Source organism: Poecilia latipinna, unplaced genomic scaffold, assembly GCF_001443285.1.
Source record: "Poecilia latipinna isolate Pla-1442-1.1 unplaced genomic scaffold, P_latipinna-1.0 Scaffold4321, whole genome shotgun sequence".
Taxonomy (NCBI): domain Eukaryota; kingdom Metazoa; phylum Chordata; class Actinopteri; order Cyprinodontiformes; family Poeciliidae; genus Poecilia; species Poecilia latipinna.
Window position 1 is genome coordinate 14702 of NW_015116937.1, and position 11422 is coordinate 26123.

At 37.3% G+C, this 11422-nt stretch overlaps 2 protein-coding genes across 4 annotated transcripts; one reads left to right on the top strand and one right to left on the bottom strand.

Annotated features, from left to right (window-relative positions):
* Positions 1-440: 440 nt before the first annotated feature.
* On the top strand, positions 441-6528 carry LOC106942497 (N-lysine methyltransferase SETD8-like). 2 transcript variants are annotated; one of them, XM_015025781.1, is made up of 9 exons: positions 441-840; positions 1738-1828; positions 3299-3402; positions 4349-4496; positions 4997-5195; positions 5281-5368; positions 5472-5531; positions 5667-5857; positions 5939-6528. In XM_015025781.1, exons 1-9 carry the CDS (start codon positions 562-564, stop codon positions 6147-6149), a joined length of 1371 nt encoding a protein of 456 aa, XP_014881267.1. In that variant the 5' UTR covers positions 441-561; the 3' UTR covers positions 6150-6528. The 2 variants fall into 2 exon arrangements, with proteins under 2 accessions (XP_014881267.1, XP_014881266.1); XM_015025780.1 differs by lacking the exons at positions 441-840; positions 1738-1828 and adding an exon at positions 2832-3059.
* A 597-nt stretch (positions 6529-7125) lies between these two features.
* LOC106942498 (RILP-like protein 2) lies at positions 7126-11416 on the bottom strand. 2 transcript variants are annotated; one of them, XM_015025782.1, is made up of 4 exons: positions 10443-11416; positions 10211-10365; positions 8833-8943; positions 7126-7626 (listed from the first exon to the last, which is right to left on the bottom strand). In XM_015025782.1, exons 1-4 carry the CDS (start codon positions 10740-10742, stop codon positions 7605-7607), a joined length of 588 nt encoding a protein of 195 aa, XP_014881268.1. In that variant the 5' UTR covers positions 10743-11416; the 3' UTR covers positions 7126-7604. The 2 variants fall into 2 exon arrangements, with proteins under 2 accessions (XP_014881268.1, XP_014881269.1); XM_015025783.1 differs by having other exon boundaries at positions 10211-10362; positions 10443-11413.
* Between the last annotated feature and the right edge of the window lie 6 nt (positions 11417-11422).

The window sequence follows — 11422 nt, forward strand, 5'->3', positions numbered from 1 at the left end:
CCTCAGGACCTTATTTGGTACATGTGTTCCTCTGCACTATTCCAGGGACTTGATTTTGGCCTTCCACGATGGCCATGGGTGTCCAATTTGTCCTCAAAGGCCAGTGTCCTGCATCTGGGTTTTCCTAGGACAGTTTCTAAACTCTTCCCATGTGGACAAAATGGCCAAAGTCAAAATACTGCATTGTTTTAGAAACAGAAATGTATTAGAATGTGGACTTGACTTTGAATATATTTATATATATTTCTACATAAACTACATTTGATATATATTCGTGCCGTGCTATATAAATAAACTGAACTAAATTTTTTTGTTGTTTAATTTAAATTTTTAATGTTGCAATTTTGATTTGTTCCACTGTTCAGCACACGGTGGTGCTATTGAGTCAGCAAAACCTTCATTGTCGAAACGAAGAAAAAAAGCAAGCCTGCTGATTGGACGCCTATTAAAGTAAACAAAGCGGAAGGTTGAGCTTCACAGTGAGGTTTTGAGGCTGCCCCCTCTTCGGTCTGGAAACTGGAAACTTTTAGTTTTACTGCTGATTGTGTAAATTGCAATGCGATGTCATCCCTTCTCCCGTTCACCAGCAGCTTGCTGGGAGCATCCAGGCGGTTCATGTGGAGAAGTACTTCTGGTCTCTCTCCGCTGCTCAGTCTGACCCCGCCTGCACCCTCATGGGTTGTGGCTTTTGGTAAGAAGGACCTGCCTGATCTCCCAGTCCTGTTGGAGGAAGAGCTGGAAGAGCAGTTCGTGAGGGGATCCGGGCCAGGAGGACAAGCTACTAACAAAACCAGCAACTGTGTAGTTCTCAAACACATCCCCACCGGGATTGTAGTGAAGGTAGCTCTGCTATTTGTCCAATTTTTAAGGCTTAGCTGTTATGTTTTCTGTCAGGGTTTACTTTATCTGTCAATTAAATCCGCACTACAGTTGTTGTGATAAACAGTGGATAATAGATTTCTGATTTTCACTGATATTTTAATATACGAGAGTACGCATAAAACGTCTCTCTAAAAACTAGCATTTATTATAATTCCCATTTTACAGTAAGTAAATGTATCCTTGCCTCGGATTATAGTGCCTAAGAAACTTAGGATCATATTTATTTAGCACAGTTAATATTACTTAAAATCTCTTATTAATCCACTTGCATTAGGTTAAATTAAGTAATAATTTATAGAATCAATATATTTTATCTAAGCTTTCAAACAGGTCCTACACCTTAAAATGCTAGGCTTGTATTGTGAGGAAGCTCGTTATTATTATTATTATTATTATTATTATTATTATTTTATTATTTTATTATTATTATTTTAAAAAGGCAGAAAGGTAAGTGTGAGGAGTGATATATGTTTTTATGTTTTAGAGCTGAAGTTTCTAGTGGTGATTGGTCAGATTATACTACAACAGGCATGTCTCCAAGTGGATCATTTAAAAAAAAAAAGAGGGTAGAGGGAGCCAGGAAAAGAACTGCCATTTTATCAACTGATTGTTCTGGGTTCCTAAAATTAAGAAAAATCCACAAATTATCTTATAGTCATAAGAAAAATATGTTGAAAGTTTTAAAGCAAACGGTTATTTTTGTCAGTCCTCTCTAGTTTTTAATGACAAAGTACAACAATATGTGAAATATCTAGAATATATTGCTGGAAAACATATGTACTTTAATACTTGGAACTAGAGTTGGGAATTGTGTTTTATAACTTCTGTTTCTCTCTCATTCAACTCCTCCTGTAGTGTCATCAGACCAGATCTGTGGATATAAACCGAAAGCGTGCCCGGGATATAATGAGGGAGAAACTTGATGTGGCATATAAGGGTGAACTCAGTGAGTTGGTGGTGAAGAAGAAAGAATCTGTGTTGAGGAAACAAGAAAAACGGAAGAGAGTGAATGAGAATTTGGAGAAGAAAAGACTGTTTAAAGAATCCTTGGCCGTAGACAATAAACCTGGAGATGACACCGCTTAAAATGTTAGTGTGGATAGTCCATTGTAGGGGTGCACCGATTTATTGGCCAGCTGATTTATTGACCTCGAGCTTCTTAATTTTAGGAGATCTGTGATCAGCTGATACTTGTATGTGAAGTCTGTCTTATCCACTGATCTTATTTGCCTCAGCAAATGTCTAAAAATCAACCACTGTCATCTGTTGCTCTGATATGAGAGAGGGTTGACTGATAGATTAGCCCACCAGGTCATGTCTGCATGTTTGCAGTTAACAATAGTCACCCCACTGTTGCCACCTGAGCTACGTTCTTGCTATATTTAGCGACATCGGCCAGATGAGGCTTTTTAAAGATCAGTAATCTGCGATCAGCCAGAAAACTCCAATCGGTGGACCCCTAGTCCATTGTAATCTTGAAATAAACAGTTTATTCTTTCTGAAAAATTTATTACAAATCCTGTTATTTTTATTCTCTTAGTTTCTCAGTTATTGATCTAATGATTACATTTTTTTATCTATCAGTACTACTCCCATCTACTTCCACTAGGTGTCAGTAAAACCCTATTCCCCAAAAATCCCATTAAAAATGTTTAGATTTCAGATTATCAACATTCTATCACCACAAAATGTTTATAACCAATATAAACATTGGTTTATATTGTGTGATTTTTTTTTTTCTTTTGTGGGAATTGTTTTGATTGTTTACATTTGTGGGCAAGAAAAAAGACAATTATTTTTAGTATTTTTATATATATATTTTTTGTATGTGTTTATTTGACTTTTCATTCCTTTTTGAAACAACATTTTTATATCAGTAACATGCAATATAGCTTTGTGAATTGTAAAAACATACAGATGTTTATATGTTGTAGAATAGACGTAGCAGAAGTTGCAACCAATGGGGAAGCTGCTCTGAAGCACGCGCCCCGCCTCTTTGATGAAATTACCCAATGGGAATCGCAAACGGATTTTTAAATCCTCCATGCCGACTGTGTAACGTTACGGCGCTGTGGTTTGACATTTCTTCGACATTAAAGTTAAACTCAGAAGAACTCGGCGACACGGAGGACAACATTATTTTTGTACGATATTCTAGGAACTGAGGATGGCAAAAGGTTAACTTTATCATTAGTTGATATTTGTACAATGCAGCTGTGAAATTTTCTAGAAAGCGGATAAGAGTGCTATAAAAACTACCCTGTGTAGGTTATAGCAAAATATTTACTAAAACGAGAAACCCAAATTTAACGCAGTTTATTTTTAAGAATTTACGGTAAAATTTACGACTGTTCTATATAGTTTTTCGAGAATTAAACTTGAATAGCTATTTTTGGATATTCTTATGTTTATAAAGGGAAGAAAAATGGACTGAAAACGGACAAAAAAACAGGTGAGACTGCTGAACAAACAACTACCTCACAAGCGGAGACAAAGGAAAACAAGCCACAAATTAACAAGGTATGTTTCCTGCATGTTATGCTTTACACACACCCCCGTTTGTCAACTCGTATAGCAAGCAAATTAAACTTCAAAAAGCCGTCCAAATACTCGTATGCCTCGTCCTGGCATAAACAATATAAAGCTTACGTTTACACAAATCAGCAGGGTTTATACTCTGATTAAATCCCCGATTCAATTTCACAAAGACAGTAGCACATAAGTTACTATGGTAACTTATCCTGTGCAGCTAGCTTGCTCCAGACCAGGCTAACACAATGTCACTGGTTCACTTTGTTTTCCAGGCAGGTAACTTTATGTTTCTGAAGACTGCTGGTGTCCTAAGTTGATAGAAAGGCCTTTAATAGATTTAGCATGTTTTGAGAGGATTCGAGAAATGGCTTAAAAAGANGCGAATGTGTTCTTTGCATTTCCAGACCTTGTTTCAAAACAGAAAGTTGTTTTTCCAAATCTGAACAACCAGTTTATTTTCTAATCTGTGGATTAATGTAAGTTGAATGCAAATTTTGGTCTATCACACAGGGCCCCCCATTGAGCTTAGAAATGTGTTTTTGATATACTGAGAAAGGGTGGTCATAATTAAGATAAAGGGTTGAGTTTTATGGGGACTGTTAGTTTTTAATGTGTTTGCACATACATTTAAGGCAGAAATGATGTACAGAGACATTTAATAAAAATGACTTGTGTCAAATACTGTAAGATGGATGTTCGAATGGGACTCTGTCAATAGGAATTATATAAAATACACCCATTTTGTAAATCAGAACGTTTAATTTGGTTGCAGAAGAGTCTTTAATTCTAGCAGCTTTCTTTTAACCCAGCCAGTTAGAAGGCTTTTTTTATCTGCCATTCAAAGTATAATATTGCATTTCTTTTGCCCTATTAGGTCTTTATGTTTTTTGTTGGGTTTTTTTCTGATTAATGCCAAGAAAATTCACTTTTATAGGAATTTGTCGATAAAACACAGCCAGTTGTCCAGAGTCTGCGCAGTACAGGTAAACCCAGGTCCCCGCTGAGCGACAGCTCCAGCATGCTCATCCTGGAGGGGAATGATTCTGATGCCACTGATCCTGGTCTGTCAAAGCTGAAGCAAGGTGAGTTTCCCAGAGACAAATGAGAAATATTACCACTTTCAAAAAGACAAACTTATTTTTAACTCTTGACCTTTTTTTGCATTCTTTGTCTTTTTACAACAAAAGTATTTTTACATCAAAATTGTGCATTTATGTTTTTTTTTTGTTTGTTTTCCAGTTTATTTTACAAATGAAAATTTGAAATGTTTGGTGTGTATTTGTATTCAGTCCATTCAGCAATATCCCCAAAAGAATTGCGGTCATCATTGGTTGAAAAGTGTTTTACAAAGTATTTACTCAGGGTGGCTGTACATACAAATGCATGACACACAAAAAAAAAAAACTTTTAACCCAAATATAGTTTTCATTCCACTTGCATTCGTTCGTCTCGTAAAGTTACAATAAAATAAATTAAAGTTTGATTAATGTGATCAAATCTAAGAAACATCAAAAGAACTATGAATACTTTTACAATGTTCTCTAAAGCAGCTTCTCTGATCCTTCTTTCCTTCTCACGTCAGTCACAAACGATGAAGCAAAATCTAAGAGCTGTAGCTCCAAAGAGCAGAAACCAGACGGGCCGTGTCAAAGTGAGACAAAAAAGCAAATCTCTGGCAAACCAAAGCAAAAAGAGCCCAGCGCAGAATCAGATGGTAGCCCTGCAGTGCCATCGGCCACGCCTCGGAGTAAAGCCAGCCGCCGCAAGCTTGGAGCAAAAAAGTGAGTTCATTGTGTCCGCATTACTTGCCAAGATGCTGATGCACTTTCACAGCTGGCTGAGCAATCACAATGTCTTTCTCTCCAGGATGGAGAACAAAGCTCTTCAAAACAGAAAAGTCACAGATTATTTTCCCATCAGGAGAAGTAACAGGAAAACTAAAACGGAGATAAAGGTTTGTATGTGGGGGCGGGGGGGGTTGCTTTTATTAAGTGATGGTGAGAAACTGTCACTTTGAAATTAGTAGTTTTGAGTAAAACTTTGATCTGACTGTCAAGAGTGAAGAACACAGACACATTGATGACCTGTTAAAGAACGGCATCGAAGAAGGACTGGAGGTAATGTGGCCCTTTTATTTTTTTTCACCAAATACTACATTCAGATGTCCGTTTGGCAGAAACATTATTACAATTCTTACAACGGTTTAACATTTCGCCAGACCAAATAAATGCCAGAGATTTGAATGTCATCAGGTCAAACACATAGAAGGAAAAGGAAGAGGAGTCTTTGCTGGGAAGAGTTTCAAAAAGGGAGATTTTGTTGTCGAGTACCATGGCGACCTGCTGGACCTGGCTGAGGCCAAAAAGAGAGAGGCCCAGTATTCTGAGGACCCTAAAACAGGCTGTTACATGTATTACTTCCAGTATCAGGCTAAAACCTACTGGTAGGTTGAAGTAACACCAATAAAACTAGAAGACTTGCAGTCTATCGAAGCTTAAAACGTTTTGCTTTCTTTGCTTTACAGCATAGATGCTACCAAAGAAACGAACCGTCGTGGACGGCTGTTGAACCACAGTAAAAGTGGGAACTGCCAGACGAGGCTCCACCCCATCGATGGGACACCTCATCTGATCTTTGTGGCCTCCAGGGACATCAAGGCAGAGGAGGAACTGCTCTATGACTACGGGGATCGGAGCAAAGAGTCCATCTCTGCACACCCCTGGCTTAAATACTGAGAGTTTTATTATGCTGAACACGAGTCGTTCTCAGTCTTTATAAAAGTGAGCTTTACATAAAATGACACTCTTTGAAAACATGCCTGAAGTGAAGCTGTGAGCTTCAATACTTGAAGTGTTTTTTTGTTTGTTTGTTTTCCTGCAAGATGTGCTTTTATTCTTTTAGTTTCTTTTCTAAATTAATTGAATGCTGTTTTGGCTACAGTGAAATACAGCCTGAGTTTGATATGAGGAAAAAAAACTAAAGATCATTTATGATGATCTTCAGGGTGTCGTGCAAATTCTCTGCTGTCTTTATTTTCTTCATTACTCTGTGGTTTCTCATGATGTTTGCTGTTTAGATATTCAGGTTCTGTACAGTTAAGTCAAAAAAATATTTATACCCCTGGCAGATTTAGCTTCAGTGTAAACATTTGGTTTTAACTAACATGTTGGTGCATTAGGGTGATGGCAAAGAGACCTTCCAACCTCAAAGACTTGAAATAAGATACCAGTGGAAACATGAAATAAGATGCTCAGCAACTGGAAGTTTGCTGTCAAGCTGATAAACTATTTTCACTGATTATTGGTAAAAGTAAACATATTTTTTTACATTACATTCTTTCAAATGAAATTGTGAATAACATTTTTTTTTTAGAATAAACTTTTATCTTTTGACAGCTGCATGTCTTGTTTTTTTTTTTTTTTTTTTTTTTTTTTCAGAAACAAACTTGTTGGTTAGATGAAAAAAGAAATTACTTTTGTCAGATATATGAATATCATAATCCTAGATATGAACAACAGACCTCAGGGGTGTTTAAACAGCTGCATTTATACTGAGATTGATTGAATTGTACACAGGTGAATATATAGTATTTTAACAGTACTATGGAGTATCAAAGTAAAGAGATCATGGTACAAAAGCATGACCCATTCTGCAGATTTTATTTGTAAAAACAGAAAATCGTGTCCTGTGTAAAAGAAAGAAATGACAGGCTGTCAACAATCAGCAACCCTGTTTTTATTGCTACTTTGCATATCACACATTATGTCTGAGTGGTATTTTTTCCTAGTTTCTTCATAACCGGCAACATTTACAACACTTCAATAGCAAATAGCCCCAAAAATCCAGCATAAAAAAATGTAATCTGCATTGTTTTGTTGATACGATTGACTTTATGGGACCATATTTGATCCATTTGTTTACTTCATGATTTAAGACAAAACTTAAATGAGCACAGTTTTAAAAATGCTTGAACAGGGAATGACTCTAACTTAACACTTTCCAGTTACCTAAACTTATTTATAGTTCAGCTTCTCCAGTATTGTAATACTTAAAATCATATTAGGTTAAAAATTATACAAAATATTGTTAGACTGACATGTGTATACAACAATAATTACAAAAGTGGTTAGAAATTGTGCAGATAAATCCCATTTGCCTCCAAGACAGAGAGATCATCAGAAGGACTCCTCTCATTTTCTCCTGAACGAAAACCTAAAAACAGAAAGAGTCCAGAGTCAGTTTAGTTTATCATGCGTGACCAGTCATGGTTCCTGTACAGTCAGGGAAAGTAAGTTTTTTCTTCTTGTCTGAAAAAGGATAAACATTTTTGTTTCCAGAATTTTTTTCTCCAAACGATTGTTTAGAAAATATAAATCCTCCCATCCTTACATCAATCCATCATCCTTCCATCCATTCATCAATCAACTATCTGTGTGATATGTGCTTATATTCTTTTTCCCCATCTGTAGCCATCACTTTTTGGCCTCTAGTATTTTGGATAAAGCTGTTTGTGTCCAGCGTGTGAGCATCCGCTGCTGTGAGACTCTGACTAGTTGGCTAAATGTTACATTGCCATGAAAAATGTAAGTTCATAACACTTGGGATATATTAGCCAACAGTGACTTTCCTCCAATCAGTCCTTTGCAATATAAACATTGAACACACTGATATTATGATGACAAAATATTTGTGACATGTTGTGAAAACCCTATCAAATATCTAAATTGTATTTGGAAAGTAGGATGGACTCTATCTGCCCTTAATACTCACACACAGGATCTACGATGTTAGAGATGCTAAAGCTCATACAGAGTGGTGAATGATAAAGAAAGAAAATGTATCTAAGCGATGTGGGTTAATCAAAACTGATATTGCAGTTTTCATCAAAAATATCACAATTTAATATATCCTGATATTGTCTTGTAGAAAAGCCTGCAGTAAGGCCTAGGAAGGACATACATTTATATTAAAGGCCCCTAAAGGCGATCCTAGAAACTGAGAAATCCAGGATTTTCATTTGGGAAAACTATGGAACATTAGGAGAAATGTATAGCAGTCCCGTCACTGGAACGGTGGGTTAATGGCTGACAGGCGCTCCAATCCAAGTCAGAGTAGCTTGTAATTACCGACAATAGTTTAGAAGATGGACACATTTTCCAGCCTCACTCACTCCTCACGCACAAACATTCTCTGCATCAGCATGACTTCACTGGGTCACAAGTACAGCATTAGCGCACAGGAGAACGGCTGTAAGGATAATCTGCCTGTTATCTTCACCTCAGCATCATGTGACTGAGGAAAAAAAAACAACAACTTTGAATTCCTTGCATTTTACCTGTGATAGTAAAACTTTCTGACATTCAAAATAAGTTTATATTAGTTAATTTATTATTTAGATCTAAACATTTTGTAACTTACAGTTTTCCTATGGTTGTCTTCTCATTTACTGTGGATGAACTATCCTCTGTGGCTGGCGGCGTACTCAGATCCACGTCAACCATGGTGGGTTCAGATTGAGGTAGAATCCCACTGCAGAAGAAGTTTATGGTCACTTGGAAAGATGGTACAGCAATTTTGAATTAAAAATAGTGTTCAAAGTTGAGGAACTTGAAACATTTCACACTATTCAGCAGAATTCAGTCTTTTTTCTCTCATTTCAATAAAAAGGTTACAGCAGATATTTGTATTATGGTCAGACTTTAATTGCAAAACCTGCAAAAATGACAACATTTAGACAAACCCTAGCCCTATCCCTTTCTTTCCCTAAATTGCTATTTACTTTTTGCATACTTGTCCAGAATCACTAAATGAAGTTCAAAACTTTTCTGTAAAAATGATAGGAACCCTCTATATAGCAAAAGTGTTGGAAATTACAACTACAAGCTTGGCAGTTTTCCATCTAAAAGTTAAGAATGATTCTTAGTCATAAGTCTAAAAAAAAGTGTTGATTTTAGAAATAAGTGTGAGAACTACATTAGAAATTAAAGTTGGAGAGCTAAGAAGCATGTCTGTTAAGTTGCTCACTGCTAGCTCTTCCTTTGCAGATAGTCTGACTGACTATTATATAAGATTATATAAGTTTTTTTAAATAGGAAAAAGGGATAGTGCTCCTCTGTACAGCAAGTACTTTGAAAATATATAATAAGCACGTGTAAAATTTGGACCTAAGATAACTCTTTCAGACAAGTTTCTCTTTAAATTGCCATCTCCAGGATGTCCCAGCCTCATGAGCTGAAGTCTTTATGTTTGTAAAGCTGCTGCCATAGTGGAGGACAGACAGAGTTGACACAAATGGTCAAATATATGTATACATGCATATCAATATACATATGAAAGTCTATCAAATATTGCATGAGATGTTTTGCAACATTCTACAAATTACACTGTTTCAGTATAATGAGCAGCTCTTTCATTACAGTGTAATAGCTGTAATAATACATCATTTATAAATATTAGCAATTTTGAGCATCATTTATAGCTTTTTTTTTTTTACTTGAATTAAAACATTTCCTCGTTTTTAGGTACATTTTGTGTAAATGCACTTAAAAAGAGTCATTTCTTTTCAAGGTAATCAAACAATGAGAATCTCATCCCAGTTTTTGCAGCGGGTTTGTTTTACAAAACTGTTGTCTTGGTTGTTGATGCTCTGTGTGGGATTACATGCAAAACAAACTCTTTCTGGTGCTTCTAATGCAAATAAACAATAACTGATTAACATTATTGTGCATTAGTGGTGAAACGGTGCCAGCAGCTTGACGGATAAATCAGGTTTTAATAAAACAGGCTGTGTGGGGACCTCTTATACAGCTGAAGCTCCTCTTGGGCCACCATGAGCTGAGCCTTCAGCTGGTTCCTCTCCTGCAGAACCTCCTTCAGCTCCTGCATGGTGAAGCGCGGTCTGTTGGGGTCATTCAGGTCCACCACCAGTTGATTAGCTCCCACAGTTTGCTGCTGGGACAAGGAAGACATTGTTAAAACCTCTCCACGTCTCCCCCTGACAAGAGCTTGAGCCGGAGGATGAAGCTCACCCCGGTCTGTCCGGAGGAGGAAGAGCCCTCCCTGATGATCCTGTCCAGCTCTGCCTTCAGGTTGTCCCGCTCCATTTTCAGCTCCTCCACTGACAGATTGTACTTGTTCACCAGCGTTTCAAACATTTCCAGGACTCGGACTATCCTGAACTGTAAATCCGACACTTCTTCACCGGTGCTGCTTATTTTTAACAAATCTCGGCCGATCACGTAGGAAATGTCATACACATCTTCGACGGTGAGCTCAAAAGCGTTTTTCTCGAAGGCCAGAGCAGGCGACGATTCTTCACCAAACTCCATCGCGACACGGCTGGACTCCTTAAGATTACGGAATAAAGTCACTTTTGAAACAACAGACTACCTAAAAAGTTCCAAACACAGCGATTGCTCTCTGTTTTAGACTTTAATTTTCTAAACGAAGGTAACAAACTTCCAGCGGAGCAGTACTTCCACCCGCCCCAACCCCCCTCTCCCATCACTCATCCTCCAATGGCGTGGCAGCAGAGGAGGGCAAAGAGTATCCTAGCGACAGGTGAGCTCAAAGATCGTCTACGGTTAGGACAGCTCACTTGGAGACGATCAAAGCGTAAAGGGAGGTCGTAGATTTAAAGGAAAACTAGGAAGCTCGTCCTGGTCATCTGTTCTTCGTGACACCCAGAACTGTCAGGATCAAGTGATAGATCACGTGATTAAATGTTTACAACTTTTATTGCCTTCTCCATTTGTCAGGGTGAAAAGATCCAGTCAGGAATTTCAAGAACAGAAAATTGCTTCTCCACACTAAACACTGCTAGTCTCTGAAATGTACAAAACATCAAGGGCGCCATGATCCTGTAGTGCTTTTCAGAATCAATGTTTATATTCAATAGACACACACATGCAAAATAGCAAAAATAAACTTTTATTACTTTAATCACAAGTAACACAATTTTACATGTACTGCTCAGCAGACACATGATGCTATCCACAGCAAATTTGTT

Coding starts and splice junctions, on each gene's coding strand:
- LOC106942497 (XM_015025781.1), top strand. CDS start 562: ATGTCATCCCTTCTCCCGTTCACCAGCAGCTTGCTGGGAGCATCCAGG. Junction 5,369..5,471: donor AAACTAAAACGGAGATAAAG/GTTTGTATGTGG, acceptor CTGACTGTCAAG/AGTGAAGAACACAGACACAT. Junction 5,858..5,938: donor TATCAGGCTAAAACCTACTG/GTAGGTTGAAGT, acceptor TTTGCTTTACAG/CATAGATGCTACCAAAGAAA.
- LOC106942498 (XM_015025782.1), bottom strand. CDS start 10,742: ATGGAGTTTGGTGAAGAATCGTCGCCTGCTCTGGCCTTCGAGAAAAAC. Junction 8,944..10,210: donor GAGCTTCAGCTGTATAAGAG/GTCCCCACACAG, acceptor CTTCTTCTGCAG/TGGGATTCTACCTCAATCTG. Junction 7,627..8,832: donor AAGACAACCATAGGAAAACT/GTAAGTTACAAA, acceptor TTCTGTTTTTAG/GTTTTCGTTCAGGAGAAAAT.